At 33.6% G+C, this 17095-nt stretch overlaps 2 protein-coding genes across 3 annotated transcripts in view; one reads left to right on the forward strand and one right to left on the reverse strand.

Moving 5' to 3' along the window:
• LOC119077603 (tyrosine-protein phosphatase non-receptor type 9) overlaps positions 1–17095 on the forward strand; it is a 42619-nt gene that overhangs the window by 16252 nt on the left and 9272 nt on the right. The gene's annotated exons all lie outside the window — the stretch shown is intronic.
• On the reverse strand, positions 7454–9011 carry LOC119077604 (serine/threonine-protein kinase/endoribonuclease IRE2-like). The gene is made up of 3 exons (XM_037184819.1): positions 8496–9011; positions 8258–8436; positions 7454–8195 (listed from the first exon to the last, which is right to left on the reverse strand). Exons 1-3 carry the CDS (start codon positions 8857–8859, stop codon positions 7587–7589), a joined length of 1152 nt encoding a protein of 383 aa, XP_037040714.1. The 5' UTR covers positions 8860–9011; the 3' UTR covers positions 7454–7586.

Genomic DNA, 17095 nt, shown 5'->3' on the forward strand with positions numbered 1-17095 from the left:
GGGCTTATTATTATTAGGAATTCTTGACAATTGGAGAATTTTATTAATTTTTAAGAGTTTTCAAGAATTCTTCTAAATTCCTTAAAATTTCAATAAATTCCTTACAGTCAAAGGCAGTCAATTTTCAGCATAAATTTGCTTCAGCTGCTTTTCAGCTGATCCACACATACAATCAAAACTGGTTTTCCTTGTTCATACGGTTGAAGCTGCTACACGCACGCGCATGATAGTGGTAAAACCGTATAAAGACGTATAAACGGTTGTGATTGTTTGTATGGATCAGCTAAAAAACAGCTGAAGCTAATTTATGCTGAAAATTGACTGCCTTTGTAAGAGTCAATTCGCCAAAACTTCGAACAACTTATTTGGAATCGGGATTCAAGCCGACGGCGATCCGATCGAGATAATGGCTCAAATGAATCGTTGTTCAATTCTGAGAATATCGTACAGCCATGGACAGTCAAAAAAGTGTATTTTATGATTTTCGTGTTTATCGATTTCAGCTGTTTTAACAATACAAATTACAATGGCAAAACAGCAGAAATCGATGAAACACGTATAGAATAAAAGTGCGCTTTTTTGACTGTCCCAGGCTGTAGAACAACTTTTTTCCCGAAAAAATTTTGTTGGGCTGTCATGGCCTTAGAAAATTTTTCTCCGAAGTGGACACGAAAATCGTTTTTTATCAGTTAGTCCAACATGCGAGATTTGAATAAAGTCAAATTGTGTACGTTTATGAAGGATGATGAGGGCAATATTATTGACCAACAAACGCCGATGTTTGGCCCACCCAGCAGCCGCAACAAGTGAAAGATCTCGAAAAAACCGAAATTTTTGAAGGGCTTTGGGCGGCTGGGAAAGTTTGTAGCAGGAAGCTCTAACATGGAGTTTTGTTGCTTACTTCAAGCTCTGTCCATTGACACCCCACTCGACCATACCCGCAGTCCCAGATAGAAATGGAGTTGATTTTTCACAATGTATCTCAACCCATCAAATTTTAGAAAATAATCGAACTTTAAAGTTCCCTAAATAACGTACTAAATATCCCTTGCATTGCAGAACATAGAACATCCTAATATTCAATCCCCGATGAAGGAAATTTACTTATCTTACATTCAATACAATGTGCGTTGTTTACCGAATAGTTTGGTCCACATTTTTACCATAAAAAAATCTACTAAACAACGGAATTAAACTTGAAACAGAAGGATGTTAAACGTACAAGATGCCATATCACTTTAACTTGTTTACTTTCGTAAAACTACGCATCATAAAATGAAAAACATTTGTTTTCCTCTGAAAAATAACGTTCAAAACAAAAACAAAGAAATACGAAACAAAAAATACTACACCAACCACAGATGAATGTCAAACAGAAGTTTAGTAGAGTTATACATGCGAACCATCTGACTGATTGAAAGTATATAATTCAGTTGTCGTTGATTCTTAAGTTACACCTATATATAATGAAGAAGTATACAAGTGAAGTATATCTATTGCGTCATTGAATAAAATATGTGAATAAAAGATGAGTATATCTTAGGCGCGCGGGTTACAATTTTTCTTTGTTTATTTGACAGCTTGCTCTCTAACGGCTCTCTCACGGAGTACTTTTTTTTTAAGTGGAATGGGCACTTTACTGTTCGAATTTTCGAAGTTCCTTCTATACTTGGGAATGTTCATTCTATACTTGGGAATGTTCATTCCACTGTGATTTGCGCATTTTCATTTAGAGTAGCGCATTTTATGTGTAGGAACGCAAAATGTAAAGCTAAAATGAGAAGATTTTTTTTTTCGTTTTCAGCTTCTAACTTACTCATTTTCACTTGTATATGTGTCGATCAAATAGAGTAGCCGAAACCGACTCTCTTTTATCAGTATTTTGTTTCTCAATTGAATGAAGAAAAAAAAGTTCAGCGAGTGCAAACTCTACGAAAAAAAAAAAAATTGGTAACCAGGGAGGGGATTCCTATGTCATAAATTTATGACGTTTACTTGTTGGAGCACAAGCCGCAGAGGAGAGAAATGAATGAAAAAAAAAATTGAATTAATTCGTTTCAAGTGTTTCGTTTATTTACTCATTCATATAATATCTCTACTCTTTTATATGATTTTTTTTTTCATTTCGAATTCTAGTTGTGTGTTCACACGTATGTGTGGGCAGATGCTTATATAAATTTTAGAGGTACGCAAAATTTGACATTGTATGTCTTTGTGAAAATATTTTTTATTTACAAGACTAGAAAAAAGCTGGGTAGGGTTGGGTTATTTCGTTGAAATTTAATCATCCAAGTGAAAACTGTTCGGTAGAAAGATGATGACGGTTTTCTTGGAAATATTTATTTAATTTTAGACTTTTCAATTTAGAAATTCGCTTTCCTTTTGCTTCTTTGAATGATATTATATCGCAAGAAAATACTTCTCGGAATTGAGAAAATTCATTCTGTACATTTCAGTATCAATTTCGACGGCAACAAAATTCTGCTCCCGGGAAAATAGCAAACGTGATACGTTCAACGTACCCCAACAAAATTCCCTAGAGTTACTCAGAAAATATTCCGTGTTCCTAGAGTAGGGCGATTCGCTGAAGTTTACGAAAAAAAATCGGTTTTGATCGGATAAAGAATTCTGAATATTACATCAATATCAAAATATGTCTGGGCCATTGAAGCTAAGTTATCAAATGCAGGTAAACAACATTCCGTACTTTCTTGCTGGGATTTTTTTTTCTTTCGATGGGTGGGTGATGCATGACAGCTACGTACTATAACTATTTTTCTATAATATAACTTTAGCTGCACATAGCCACGAGAAGGACATCTAATTCAAATTTGTCGTTTGTTCTTCTGTCAAGTTTGACAGCTCTCTTTCGCTTTGCTATGTGTTGCTACAGTGAGACCTCGAAGACCTTGATAACTTGTTTCTGCAAGGTAGAACACTCATATAAATGACAGATGGGCTACAATGGAGAGAATTCTCTCAAAAATTCATCCAAACTTTGTTGATTCTGTCATATACAACTAAGATGTCATTCGTTATGTGCGTTTTACCTTGCCGAGTCGGAGCGTGAGGTTGAAGCTTTTACAGCTTTCTGCACATTGTTACTATACAAAATGATCGCATCGATGGAACGTTTACAAAGGAAATGTGTGAGTGACACCTGAATAAAGCGTTAACTTTGTGAGACTATAATACCCTGTCCACAATTTTTTTTTTTTATTCTTCCTAATCTAGTCTGGGTGCCCCTTCTTCAGAATTTAAATGAATTCAGATTAATTCTAGTCGACTTCTCTTTATATACAAAATTTTGTTTACATACTGGTTTTAGGAGTGCCGTCTCAATTCACCTTGAACTTTATACGCGTAATCTAATACCATATACGAAAATGGATACATTGTTTATGTTGTGTTGTATATCATGCAATGCACAAGTAGCTATTTGCTGTGAGCAAAAAATAAAAAAATAATAAAAAAAATTCACTTAAATCACATAAAAAATCGAAATCAGTCGCATTGTAGCTATGAAACAATTTTCGTTATTTCGGGGAGTGGTGGATATTCTTCACTTTGTATGTACAGAAATAAACAGACGGATAGATTGGAGTTTAGATAGAAAATTTATTCGACAATTGGAAGCGAATAGATTTCGAACATAACTTATAGACCGTGCAAAATTAAGTCAGTTAATTTGTATCGCTGTCAAACGTTTTTTTTTGTAGTTATTTTAGTCAGATTTCTTCAGTTGACATATAAACTAAAACTCATTATAGCTTCGTTCGAGGTATATCTCTGATTTGTTCACTATTTTCTGTGTTCAACCCTACGTATCGAAAATAGTATATGTCTACATAGTAGTTTTCCTGCACATTAATTACCTATCTATGTGAATGTTTAATTTATTTTTTATTTATTCATAAAAATCTCCCCGCTACTGTTGTTGTTGTTGTTGGTTTTAGATTATTATTTTTTTTTAAATTCATTCGTATAGACTCGCTCTTAGATATTAGACAGTACGACGTGTGTATGTTCGAGCCATACCTCAAAACGTATACGTGAAATAATTTTGGAAGATTATTTTTTACAAAATTTTCGTTCGTATGACTTGATTCAGCTATTTTTACTGATTATTAAAATAATAATTTGTTCAGTTCGTCTTTCGCTAATGATGATGATTCTTTCGTTTTACGATGTGTACGAATAAGCGGTAAGCGAGTAATTTTTGTGGAAGTTAATTTTTTTTCTTTTTCTTCCATTCCTCTCGTATATTTCGTTTGGATGTGTATTTTATATACGCATTATTCGCAACGTTGCTCAAATCGTTATACTTGGTTAATAGAAAACGGTTGTTGTTCAGTTTTTTCTCGGTCCGAAACCATACGTTTTGACAATGTTACGGTAGTGTTTTCGAAAAGTGTGTGCACGGTTGTTTGCCCAAAATTATTTTTAATAAACAACCGAGTGAGTGGAGATGATGAAGAAAAAAAACGAATCTGAAAATTAAAACCCAAAATAAAACAAAGTAGAAAAAAAAAATTCGTTGTGTTTCGGAAGTTACAGCCATTAAAAATAATGTTTCATTTCAAAAACTCATCAAAAACATAATGGTGTGCTATCAGTGTGTGTCATAAAATCAACAAGACGGAAATATCTTTATTATGTGATGTAGATTCTTGATTGTTGATTATATATATCTGGATTGATTGTCTAGCAGTTTTTTTTTGTTTTGTTTTCGTTATTATTATTTTAATTTAATTATATACAGTGTACGGTGTGTAGCTGGATCATCACAGTGTATAATAGTGTGTATGTGGTAACCGATTGAAGATTAAATTTCCATCGTTGATGTTTAAGCAATGGATATGTCAGATATTCATTACCAAGGTTAGTGTTGAACTGTGCTAAATATTCATTTTAAGATTTCTGGTAATCGACACGATATATATATGTCATTGCGATATTCATTTACACATCGACACTTGCACGGTGTGGTCTCTAAATTATAAACATCGAAAAGTTCTCATCCGGCTGGAAATCGAATTGAAAGCGAATCTTCCGAATTGTGACTCTCTGACATCATTTCCATTTCGTTTGCGATTGGAATGAATTTATCTATCAAGTCGTTTTCTAGCAATATTTTATCATAAAAATGAATCGTGAAAATGTTTAGTCGGAAGTAAGGTGCGTAAAAATCGAACAATTCGCTTAGTCACTTGGCGAGGTGAACTTAATTCGCCATAAATTTGAAATTAAATGTTTTTATTTGAAAACTTAATGCAAAAAAAATGTTTTCTTAATGACTTTCTCCTCGATTAATTTTGTTGATTTTTTTTTTGTTTTGTTCATCTGTTAGTTCAAAAACCGAGACGCGAGACCGTTCGTTTGTCGAGATCTTCAGTGTGCAAAACGCTGTTTCCATAGATGATTTTTTGTTCGATGTATATACAACAAAAAACAGTTCACATTCAGAGCTAATAAAAATAAAATAAATAAATCCTGACACCTACACCGCCTGTACAGAAATTCATATTTATTTTGTCATCACACGAAGCGCGCTTATACACATATCTGTCTGTCTGTATGTAAAATAGCTCCACAAGAATGTGTGTCGTACTTATGGTATACAATGGCATTCGTCTGACACTGACTCGGTTTATATGACTGAATTATGGTAATTGAAATTAATATATTTTAAGAAAAAAAGCGACACATATTAATGTCGCACTGATACGCAACTGATCATCTCACTAAATCTTAAATTTCGGTTTTTATTGTACATCGTATTCCATTCGATGCTCCATCGATGTGTGTCTAACTCGTTGTTGCTGAGTGTCGTTTATTTTTTACACAACTGACGTCTATTCGAAATTTCGAAACGCACTTGTTGTAAGTAGTGAAGAGTGTTACATTGTTCATTCATAGCCATAATATATCCAGAGAGACAATGACAATGTTTTCGTTGTAACATAAATTTGCGTAATCGAAAGAGCTTTTCGAATAGGTCGGTCCATTTTAGCAGTGAAAGTGGATTTAAGTATGGTTGTACTTGACCGCAGCACTGCTTCTAGCATGAACATAGAAAATATTTGGAAGCTGATGAAATCACAGTAGGCATTGTGTTCCTTTTGTGCAGATAGATGACTTGTTTTCGTTGTATAGAAACAATCCTAAGCTTTTATCACTAAAGCCTCAAAATTTGACACTTGTCAATTCAGTGTTCAGGAGCAGTGATTTGACACAATGCAATACAGTGGTAGACATTAAACTTGATTCTAAAAGCTGCTTCCTAAGAATTTCATTGTCGGAGAGTTTTATTTAACACTTTTTTGACCAAGAAACTGGTGGGGTTTCATCTTGGTTTGGCAACACACTACTCCATAATCAGAACCTACTTTCGTGAAATTACTTCTTGAAGATTTTCGAAGTTCTTGAAAATTCTGAAATTTGTTGACAATGCTCAAAATTCTAAAACTCAAGAATTTTAAGAAATTGTTGAAAACTAAAAAATTCAAAACAGACCTGGGAAAATCTTTTGAAAATGCACAAAATTTTCGAAAAAAAAAAATCCTGCCACAAATCAGGGCCTATTATTGGTACTTACAGTTAGAGGCAGTGAAATTTCAGCATGACTTTACTATAGACAGCTGTTTTTCACCTGAAGCACAAAACAGTCATTTTAGGATTATTCCGTTTTACCACTACCACGCGCGTTCGTGTAGCAGTTTCAACCGTATAAACAGTTTTGATTTATTTGTGTGGATCAGCTGAAAAACAGCTGAAGTAAATTCATGCTGAAATTTCACTGTCTCTGACTGTAAATTTATTGACCGAATTCACTGAAATTAACCGAAAATTTACCGAATTTATGTTTCGATAAATTTCAGTAAATTCGGTAAATAAAATCGATAATATGCCCTAAGCTAAATGTCGATGGGCAGTTGTCGATGCTATACGATGCTAATAAGAAAATAAATCAGAGTGTCTGGTCCTCGGTCTGGTCCTCGTTTTATTTTATTTTTTTTTTTAAATTAATACGAATGGGACGTGTATCATTTCATTTCTCTCGTATCAATATAATTACAATGTAATGGTTAAAATCGACTCATTCGTTGGATGCCGTTGTGGTAGATGCAATCCCCAGCTACTATATGTTCTTCACTTTTATATGGTAAAAGCTTTTTAATCACTTTAGTAGTTTAATGTGTTCAACTATGACCAGGAACACGTACATTCCATACAGGAATGGAACGAAAGGAATGTAATTTGTACAATCTGAGTGGAATAGAAAATACTTGGAAGTCCTTGTGTTAATAATAAATGTAGCCGATATTAATAATAACACATCAACGATAACATGGTATATTGTAAGACCAACGATGAAAATTCATCAAATTCCATAATTATAATTTCAAAACTAGCTACAAAACCATCCCTGTTCTCATTTTTCTGAAATCCGCTCACAAAATGTAATCGAAGTGGTTTACATGCACATGAAGAATGAGAGATCGAGCAGCAACATTTTAATTGAATTCGAAATTGTAGCTTTTCATAATTGTTAGTTAGATCGAGCAATTCTAAAGTTTAGTCATTTATTCGCTTAGATACAAGTTGTGAAAAGTTGGATCATTAAGCAAATATCTGTTGGCAATAATATAAAGGGCGTGGATAAGTTTCGGAAAGCGACTTGTCCAATAATGAAGGAATTTTTCAGGCAGTTGACCAAATATTTCTTTGATTTCATTGGAAGTCTCTTCGTAATGTGCTCTCTTGTTCCGAATTGCTCGGATAAGGTCCTCCATTGACGTTCCATTATATCCTCGCCGTTGCTGCAGGTTTCGCACAATTTCTGCATCAAGTTTTTTCAACCAATCACCACCAACAATGTCACTCTCAATAGTTTTCATTTCACTTCTTATCTGGTCGCTGGATGAATCACGCTTTTCTAATTTATTCGATATGTCCACAATGAAATTCAACAGTTTTTCCGCTTTCCAGAACAAAGGATTGCTAGCTACTTTTGCAGATGTCGGTCGTTGATTCGGCTCTAGTTTTGTCATATTCATTATCAATGCATTGGCAAGTACTACGCTGTGGCCTTGCTTAGAACTTAATACTTTACTGTTTTCTCTGAGATTTTGCCCTTGTGTCAGCGTGTAGTAATAGACACATCCCAGAGAATAAACGTCCGTCGATCTATTCTAAAATAGATATTGAAATTAAGACGCTTCAGATGATGATGAAGGGGGTTGATGATTCGTACCGCTTTATGATGAGAAGATAGTTCCGGCGCCATCCAATTGTCACTTAAAGACATTGAACTGACGGTTGATTGACTGTCATGTGAAAAGTCCTTTGCCATCCCAAAGTCGGAGAGTTTCGTCACCGCGCCCGTTGGTTGAATACACAGTAAAACATTCTGTGGTTTTATATCTCGATGAACTGTAAGAAGTATACTTCAATTGACTAATTTCTCCGATGGATTGTGAGTTGAAAATTACTTATCGTCATTGTATGCAAAAACGACAGTCCCAGTGCGGTTTCGTAGAGAATTTTCGTTGGATTTATTTTTTTAACAAGGTCAGACCGAGAGATCCATTCATCTAAGGTACAGGTGCACATTTCCAGCGCAATGTAATAATATTTATTGTCTTCTTCACTGCAGAAATACCGAACAACATTCGGATGTGAATCAACACTTTGTAAAATTGACACTTCTCTTTGAAAGAATTTGAAATAATTTTTCGACAGAATTTTAACGGCAACATTTCGCTGTTCAAAGCGGCCTCGACAGACCAGCGTTCCGCCATAGCCTCGTCCCAGCTCTGTTTGCCGTTCAAATGAAATTTTTCCGATATTTTCCATTTTTGGAATTAATTTATCTCGTTTTTTGCTTTACACAATTTGAAACATTTTCAAAGTAAAAACTTTCAAGGTTGCTTTGAAAAACCATGTGAAATGTCTGAAAAAAGAATTTAATTTTGCCAAATGCGTTCATAATTTATCAGTTTTTCCAATATTTAGTTCTCAACCGAAATTAAACATTGACATTTTGTCAATCTTTTGTCAATTATCTGCCTTCGGAACGACTATGTCTGAACTTTACATTAAAAAGGTTTATCCGAAACATTTTCGTTTTCCACAGTTTTTCCTGTAACCTGTTACGGACGGTTGTCAGCTCTTATGTACGGGAATAAACGACAGGCTCTGAAAAATGTGACCTTATAGATTGTGGGTTCGGGTCCCACCTGAGCACCAATTTTGCATTTCAATTACATGTTAACAAGCAGCACAAGAATCATGTTTAAAAAAGTGAAGTAGAAGATTTTACGTGGCGCTTACTTATATGTCATATATAACGACATCACTCGTCAAAATGATCATCAATCTCTTGAAAATACTTAGTTCAAATGAAGTAATAGATTTGGCAGTAAAACTGCTGATATATATTGGATGGCAACATCACCAAAGGGCGTAACTCCTTCGAGAAAGTATTGTGGTACCTCTAGTTAACATCAAAGTAAAGTCTGAAACTACAATACTTTGTCGAATATCGGTTTTTCGCCTTGCAAATCCACTGACCAAAGCCACTTCAATCAAACGGTTGTTGACAGTTTATTTGACGTATTAATTCCATTTAGCATTTAACTCTACATATCGTTTCCCTTTGTCTAATTGAGTTCTCGAATTCTCCAAACACAACTTTGACTCGTAATTGAGTTAAAATTCTGTTTAATTTAATTATCGCCATCCAATTTTACACTTACAATTTCTAACCTGCTGAAACGGTAAACGGCATTGGTATATTAACGTGCAGAATGGAGCTTATGGTCGGCTCGCATCTAATTAATATTCAATCAACATAATTCATATAAAATATTAAGTATACTTGTGACGATATTTCGTTGAATTCACTTGATTTAATGCTCAATTAGATGTCAAAATAAATTATTCAGTTCAAGCTGTGTAACACATCTACCTTTGTGTGTATACTAGTATGAACCACATCGGTATTCTATTTACAAAACAATCGGTATTCTATTTACAAAACATTCAAACGTATATGCCACACTACCTGACGAGATACGGTTTTATTCCCGCAATATTATGGTTGTCGTTATCTAATTAACACTCCAGTTAATTTATTTGACGAACCACATTACTTTACTCATTCTAATATTATTGTGAATTGACTCGAAGATCGACAGTATAAACTCTATCACTGGAATTTTTAGTTAAATACACAACAAGAAAGAAAAAAAAAAGTTTTTCGTGGAAATCAGCAATGTTACCTATGTAAAATATGCGACTTCTCAAAAGCATTCGGTATACAACATCTCAATACGCATACTCGGCCCGTTTCGTTATAATCGATTTGCTACACTTTTTCACTTCTAATGTACGAAAAACCGAATTGCAAATAGTTTTCCTTTCGAAAATTCGTGTCCTGTTTTCAGTATAACTCGGCAATTTTTGTTGTACACACACATATTCACATTAGAGCTCGATTTCGTCCATTTGATTTTCCATCATCATCCAATAAAGAAGAGGGTTGAACGTTTTGTCTTCAAATAAAATTCCTAAACCATTTTTCTTATCATTTTCCGGGTAAATGCATCGAGCAATATGATTTTTGTTCCTTTCTTTTTAAATAGTACAACCGATAATGTGATTGTGATTGAAGAAATGAACTGAGTTTACCGTCCCAATATTGTGAAGAAGAAAAAAGTCAAATTAAATTTTACGACAACCGAATACACAGAGAAAAAAAAGTAATTCAACAGATGATCACTTAAATTTCGCACTCTCTGTCCCCAATACCAAACGAATTTTCTTTTCTTTTACGAACATGTTTTAGTGCATTGAGCAGACATTTTAAAAATCTAACTCGAGACATTTTCATTTTTCGATTTTGACGATACCCTAACACATTGTGTACGATTGCGATTGAAGAAACTGTGTGCTTAGAGAGTTTGTTGTTTGTTTTAAGCGACGAGATGAAGTGAAATAAAAGAGTGATGATCTGAAAAGTACGATCTATAATTACTGTCTCGCAAGTGGATAATCTTTTGTTTAATTAGTTTAAACAAATCATCATCAAATACAAATTTAAATTAAAATCACAATTATATGGAAACAAAGAAATTTGCTTTCAAATTATAACGTTAATTATGTGCAATTAAAAAAAAAAACAACAAAACAACTGTGCTTATCCGTGGTAATAATCTTCTAAAATTGAATTTATAATCAAAAGTCTTAGCGATTAACTTTAAGTCATCCTCTTGTACTAATGCGTAGTGTTTAAAGTAGAATTTTGAAGAGGAGAGAGAGAGCGTATGTGAGAGACATAATAAATATTTTTATACTTGAATGGAAAGATGTTCTAGTTTATAATCTATTTTGCTAAAAGAAGGATCGATCAAGAAATCAAATAAAATTAAAAATAATTTTCCAAATAGAAAAGCAAAATTTGAAACGATTATATATCGCTTTCTTTAACTGACATATTTTGGACCATATAATCAAACCAATTTTTTTAGTAATAAAGTCACGTTCATGTGTATACGAATGCTGAATTTAATAGTCGAGATCGAAATCTAAATATTTAAATTTGAAAAGTGTTTTTTAATCTAATACTACAATATCTATAGTGGCTTTTGTGTAGTGTGCTTTCTTCAAATTCGATTTTTTTTTAATTGAACCAAAACATTCATTGATCGGAAAACAATTTTTTTTTTATTTAATGAAACTTTTGGCTTTGAACTCCGATCGTAATACAAAGTTTTTTTCGACCGAAAAAAATTGTTTAAATTTAACATTTTTGTGAAAACTTCGTATGTTATACATGCACACCTTGTTGTATTTGCGCAGATGAAATCTTGGCACGAGGAAATTATTTTTGTGACGTTGAGGTATGTGCTAATTCTGATGGTCTTTCATAACATTATTTATTCTTGAATTTATTTTCATTTTGTTTTCACGTTCCTTTCGAACAACTTATATACAACAACGACCCGAGTGATGATAATATTTAGTTTAATGTTAATTATGATGTATACGTACGTACGCTTCGCGCAAAACCATTTCCCGCACTCTCAACTGCACATGAGTATGGAGAATTTTGTTTTTGTTTCAATCAAACGTTAAACGATCGCATCTCGTTTCGATCTCAAAAATTGTTTTGTCATAGCGAAATTTTTTAACATGTTACCGTACAGTTTGAACAGGCGGCATCGAGATCACGCATGGATCCAACAGACCTGTCTAAATTCGGCAATAATTAATGTGCATAAAGAATTCAGACACAGATATTAACTAACTATTAGAACCCTACTTAGTACAATCATTTGAAGGCACGTACGTCTAGAGTCTAGAGTCACTTGTCTTACGTCTATCTAGCGTGAGGTGAACACCTATGTAGAGTGTCGAAACGGTGCTTAAATAACACTTTACCTCCTGCTGATAGATAAAAAATACTGGAAAGTCCTTAACTGTTACTGTTAGGACTGAATTAATGAATTTCTTAGTTTCTAAATTTATGGAATACCTACGCCGTCGTTCATTCAATGTCCTTAACATTTGAAAAACAGAAATCAGTCACGCACACCGAATGAAGCGACAAACCAACAAAATGTTCTATTATTCATCTTGCGTTCGCATGGCTATAATGGCCCAATTTTCATTTTTTTTTTTTTGAAATTCCTGCCTTGATGGCAAATTACGTGAAATTTTTTCGTACAAAAATTATTTTAGAAAAATTGAGCTTCGCATACGATCCCCCTATAACATGTATGATTAGTTAAATGCAGAAAGGGGATGTGTGGCATCAGTGAATTGTAAGAAAAATGAAATTCTATTGATTTAGCTTCTTTGAATAGTCTGAGGATGTCTATAGCGTATCGTCAGTCTATTCAGAAAGGGGAAGAAATAAAAGCGATAAATCTAAAATAAGAATTGATCACTTGAAAATAAAAATGATTGCAGGAAAATAAGAATGTGATCACAACCAGTTTTTCAAATATAACACTACGAAATAAGATTCTATCAACCTAAAATAAGAAGTGATCACAAGTAGTACCTACCACCCGCTAAATCAAATGTGATCACTAAAAATAAAGAATTTGATCACTAAAAATAAAGAATTTGATCACTAAAAGTCCGAACGAATACACATAAAAAGCGTTTTAACACTCCGAGCGATCCGGCCCATTGCCCCGGAGCGAAGCGGAGGGCCGCAATGCGAGCCGGGCGCCGGAACGGTGTTGGTAACTTAGGAGTAAATTTTTTTTCTCTCGCATCGTCTAATAATTAGTCTGTGTAATTCATTGCACATAAAAAGCGTTTTAACACGCCGAGCGATCCGGCCCATTGCCCCGTAGCGAAGCGGAGGGCCGCAATGCGAGCCGGGCGCCGGAACGGTGTTGGTAACTTAGGTGTTAATTTTTTTTTCTCTTGCATCGTCTAATAATCAAACAGAATAATAGATAGCATATCCTTATTTCTTGCAATCAAATTTTTTATTTTGCACGATCATTTCTTTATTTTTTGTAATCAAATTCGTATAATTGTAGATCATTTCTTATTTCGAGACGATCATATGTTAGTGGTAAAATTGCATATATTTAGTGATCAAATTCTTATTTTTTGGTGATCAAATTCTATTTTTATTGCTATCATAAAAAAATTGTGATCATTTCTCTTTTTCTAGTGATCATTTCCTATTTTCTTGTGATCATTTCTTATTAAATAGCTATCACTTTAATTACATGCCTTCAGAAAGACGGTAGATCAATGAAATTTCGTTTTTCTTATGATTCGCTAGTGTTACACGTCCCCTTTGTGCATTTAACTATTCATATCTTCTGCATAAATTCCGGATGATGATTTTTTACCTCGTTAAAACTTTTTGTTTTTACTCTGGTTTGAACCTCAATCGACATTGTTTTAATCTATTACCTAGAATGTCCCATTTATAAGAGCTTTTTTTCTACATTTTAACGTCCTTTATCCATACGTTTCTGACAAAAGAATCATGGTTGAAAGATATGCTCCTTTTTTAATTAAAACCCATTGTCATAGTTCTAAACTCGGTACAAGCTCCGTTGTTGGTTCCATAATATTTTTTATTACAAAAAGCAATTGAAAGTTGGAGGTTTTTGCAACAATACGAAATTGTGGAACATTTCGTTTTTCTGAAATAAAGAGCATGTTGTACATTCTAACCGTACTACGGTTCTGTTCAATTGAACAATGCTGGTCAGTAAATGCACTTTGTTGGGTTTGATATCGATGTTATTTGTGATTGTTAGCACTATTAGCGAAGCGAAAAAAAATCGATTTAATACAACATGAGATTTAAAAAAACATTTGTGGAATGGCTTCATCCAGGGACTTAAAAACGACGATTCTTTGCTGTGGTGGATGAACTCTAACTCATTTTAAAAAAATGATAAGAGAAAAACATGTGGCAGAAGAACGTGTCCATTCATTCATTAAACACGAGTTCTGTTTTGACCTTTCGAGACATTTCAGTCTTTTTAATTTCAATTCTTTACACCGTCTATTTTTGTAATCCGATCCGGCTTCACAACCACATTGAGTTTTGTGTTTATTTTCGATAGTCTCTGCCCAAAATAATTTTTTGTATGTTGAAATGTTGTCATCCACCAACAATTTATATCAATTTATTCATTGATTATCCACATGTTTACGTCGAAAAGGCTTCTTGCTTTCCACCGCAATTCGGTGTAATCAAATCTGATCATTTTTTCGATTTCATTACACTCAATGGAAATGTCTTAAGGGTATTCTAATTATTGAGTTTATTTTCAAATATTTCGAGAATAAGTCGTATAAATGACAACTGTCAACAGAAATAGTTATTTGTTTACCGAGGAGAGAAAATATATCTCCTAGAGGTGAACACAACGTTTTTAATGCGTGCATGTTGTGTTTTGCACTTTTTTCCACGAAACGGAAACATCAATTCGCCGTGCAAATACTTATTTGTTCAACGATGGAAGAAAAGTTGAAGATTGAAATTCCAATTGCACAACGTTTTTCATAACAAGGGATTCCGACTTTTCAGCGGAGGGATGAAAATAACTACTTTCTCGCTTGCGTTGAGAAAAATTAATTTTTTACCTGATTTTCGTCCAACAAAATGTCATTGTGTATTATGTCACGTCAAGTAATTAGTTTTTCAATCAGACCGAAATCGACCTTTGAGTGGAAAGCATACCTTTTCAAAAAAAATTATTGAATTTTTTTCTACTCAATAATCTGTTCCAGCAAGAGATAAAATTAGGTCAATATATAGTATAGTCTGTCCTGTTACTAGACCGATTGTTGCTGATTTTTTAGATAATTTGCACAGAATTATCTCCATATCCAGACCAATTAAAACATAATTTTTTTGTGGTTCTATGTAAAAGCTTTTTCGACCATTTTTTTGATTTAATTTTATCGAGTGACTGGTACGGTTGAATCCATACCGAAACGCGGAACATCGTGGGCGATTTAATATCAAAGTTCACTACGTCAGGCAATATTCCGTACAATTGCTTTAATAAAATTTCCAGAGAAACTCATCAAGAATTGAATTTTTCGAATGATACGTTGTATGAATCGAAGTAGGACAGATGGAATAGCTCTCTGAATGCATGGAAATGTTGAAAATTCGGGAAAAATGGCAATTTGTCTGAATAAGTGAATGCAGGATTTCATTGCAATAATCATTTATTATGCAGAATGAAACGAATATCATTTAAAAATGTTTAAAATTACTTCCATCTAAAATTGTAATATTTTCCATCCTCAATGAATGCACCACAATATCGATTGCATAATAATAAGACCAACAGTATTACATTTCTAGCGAAAGCATGTCCATGCAGTAAAATAATTTGAACCGAAAATTTTCCCAACACAATGGTCTCGTCTATATGCAGTGTGTGCAAGATAAAATAGGTCAATTCCAAAATTTGAATAGTTGCCAAGGCAGATTAATCAAATTTGATTAATAAATAAGTGAGATAGAATGGAGACTGAAAGTATCATCCCAACCGTATTACTGAGGCATTATTTGCATTATTTCGCTTAAATTTCGCTGAGATTTTATGGCTGCTTCAAAGCGACTTTTTGAATTGCTAAACTGAACGACACTGTACCCATTCTTCAGTGGTTTGACTGTGCATTTTATGGGAAATGTTACACTACAGTTGAGGCAAATTTTTTTAATGGGAATTTTATTTATGAACGTTTCCCTTGTCTGTTTAATGCTCCATTTATTTCTTTGTGGTTTTCTTTTTGCATGAAAGATCGAATCAATCCTTTCAGCAGGTAATGATTTTAAAACTTTCATTGGAAATGATAGTGTTTAATCTGCCCTTTTGATAGAAAATCGATTATCGAATAGGATGTAGCGGATTTGAAAGAATAATTTGTTTCAAATAGCCGGTAGTCAGGTACCAAAAATAGTCTAATGATTCCCATGGACAACTTTTATTTTAATATTGCACAACACCACCAACAACAGTACATTACTGTCTAGCTGGGACATTTTTTGTTGAAGAGTGTGGGAAGGTTGTTGTTTGAAACTACTAGTATGTTGACTTGTTTGCAGCCAGAAAATGCGAAAAGCTAATTTTTGTTTACACGGTAATGAGTTCTGGCTGGAAGACAACTAAATCCAATTTTCAACTTTTTTCAACGCCTAGGTTTACAAATAACTATTTCACATGTGAGGTGTGACTAACCTTATTTTCTCCATTCAGAATGCTATGAGAAAATGACGTTTTGTTGACGCTCTGTCTGATGACAGTTCGGTAGAGAAAATGTATATTTTCTCTCTCTTGTTTTGATAGTTGAAAAATTGAATGCAACCACTTTTCATCCCCACCACAGTCATATTCATCGAAGAAATGAATTTACGGATTTCCGTCGGTATCATATTGCACAACCATTAGTTTACTTAATGTGAATAAAGTACTTTACGCTGATCTTAATAACACGTATCGTTTATGTTTGAACAACCTACATCTGAAATAAAATGCAAATATTTGCGGACAAGAATAACAACAACAACAAATCCGTCGGAAGG

This window comes from Bradysia coprophila, unplaced genomic scaffold (genome assembly GCF_014529535.1).
Source record: "Bradysia coprophila strain Holo2 unplaced genomic scaffold, BU_Bcop_v1 contig_24, whole genome shotgun sequence".
In the NCBI taxonomy this organism is placed as follows: Eukaryota; Metazoa; Arthropoda; class Insecta; order Diptera; family Sciaridae; genus Bradysia; species Bradysia coprophila.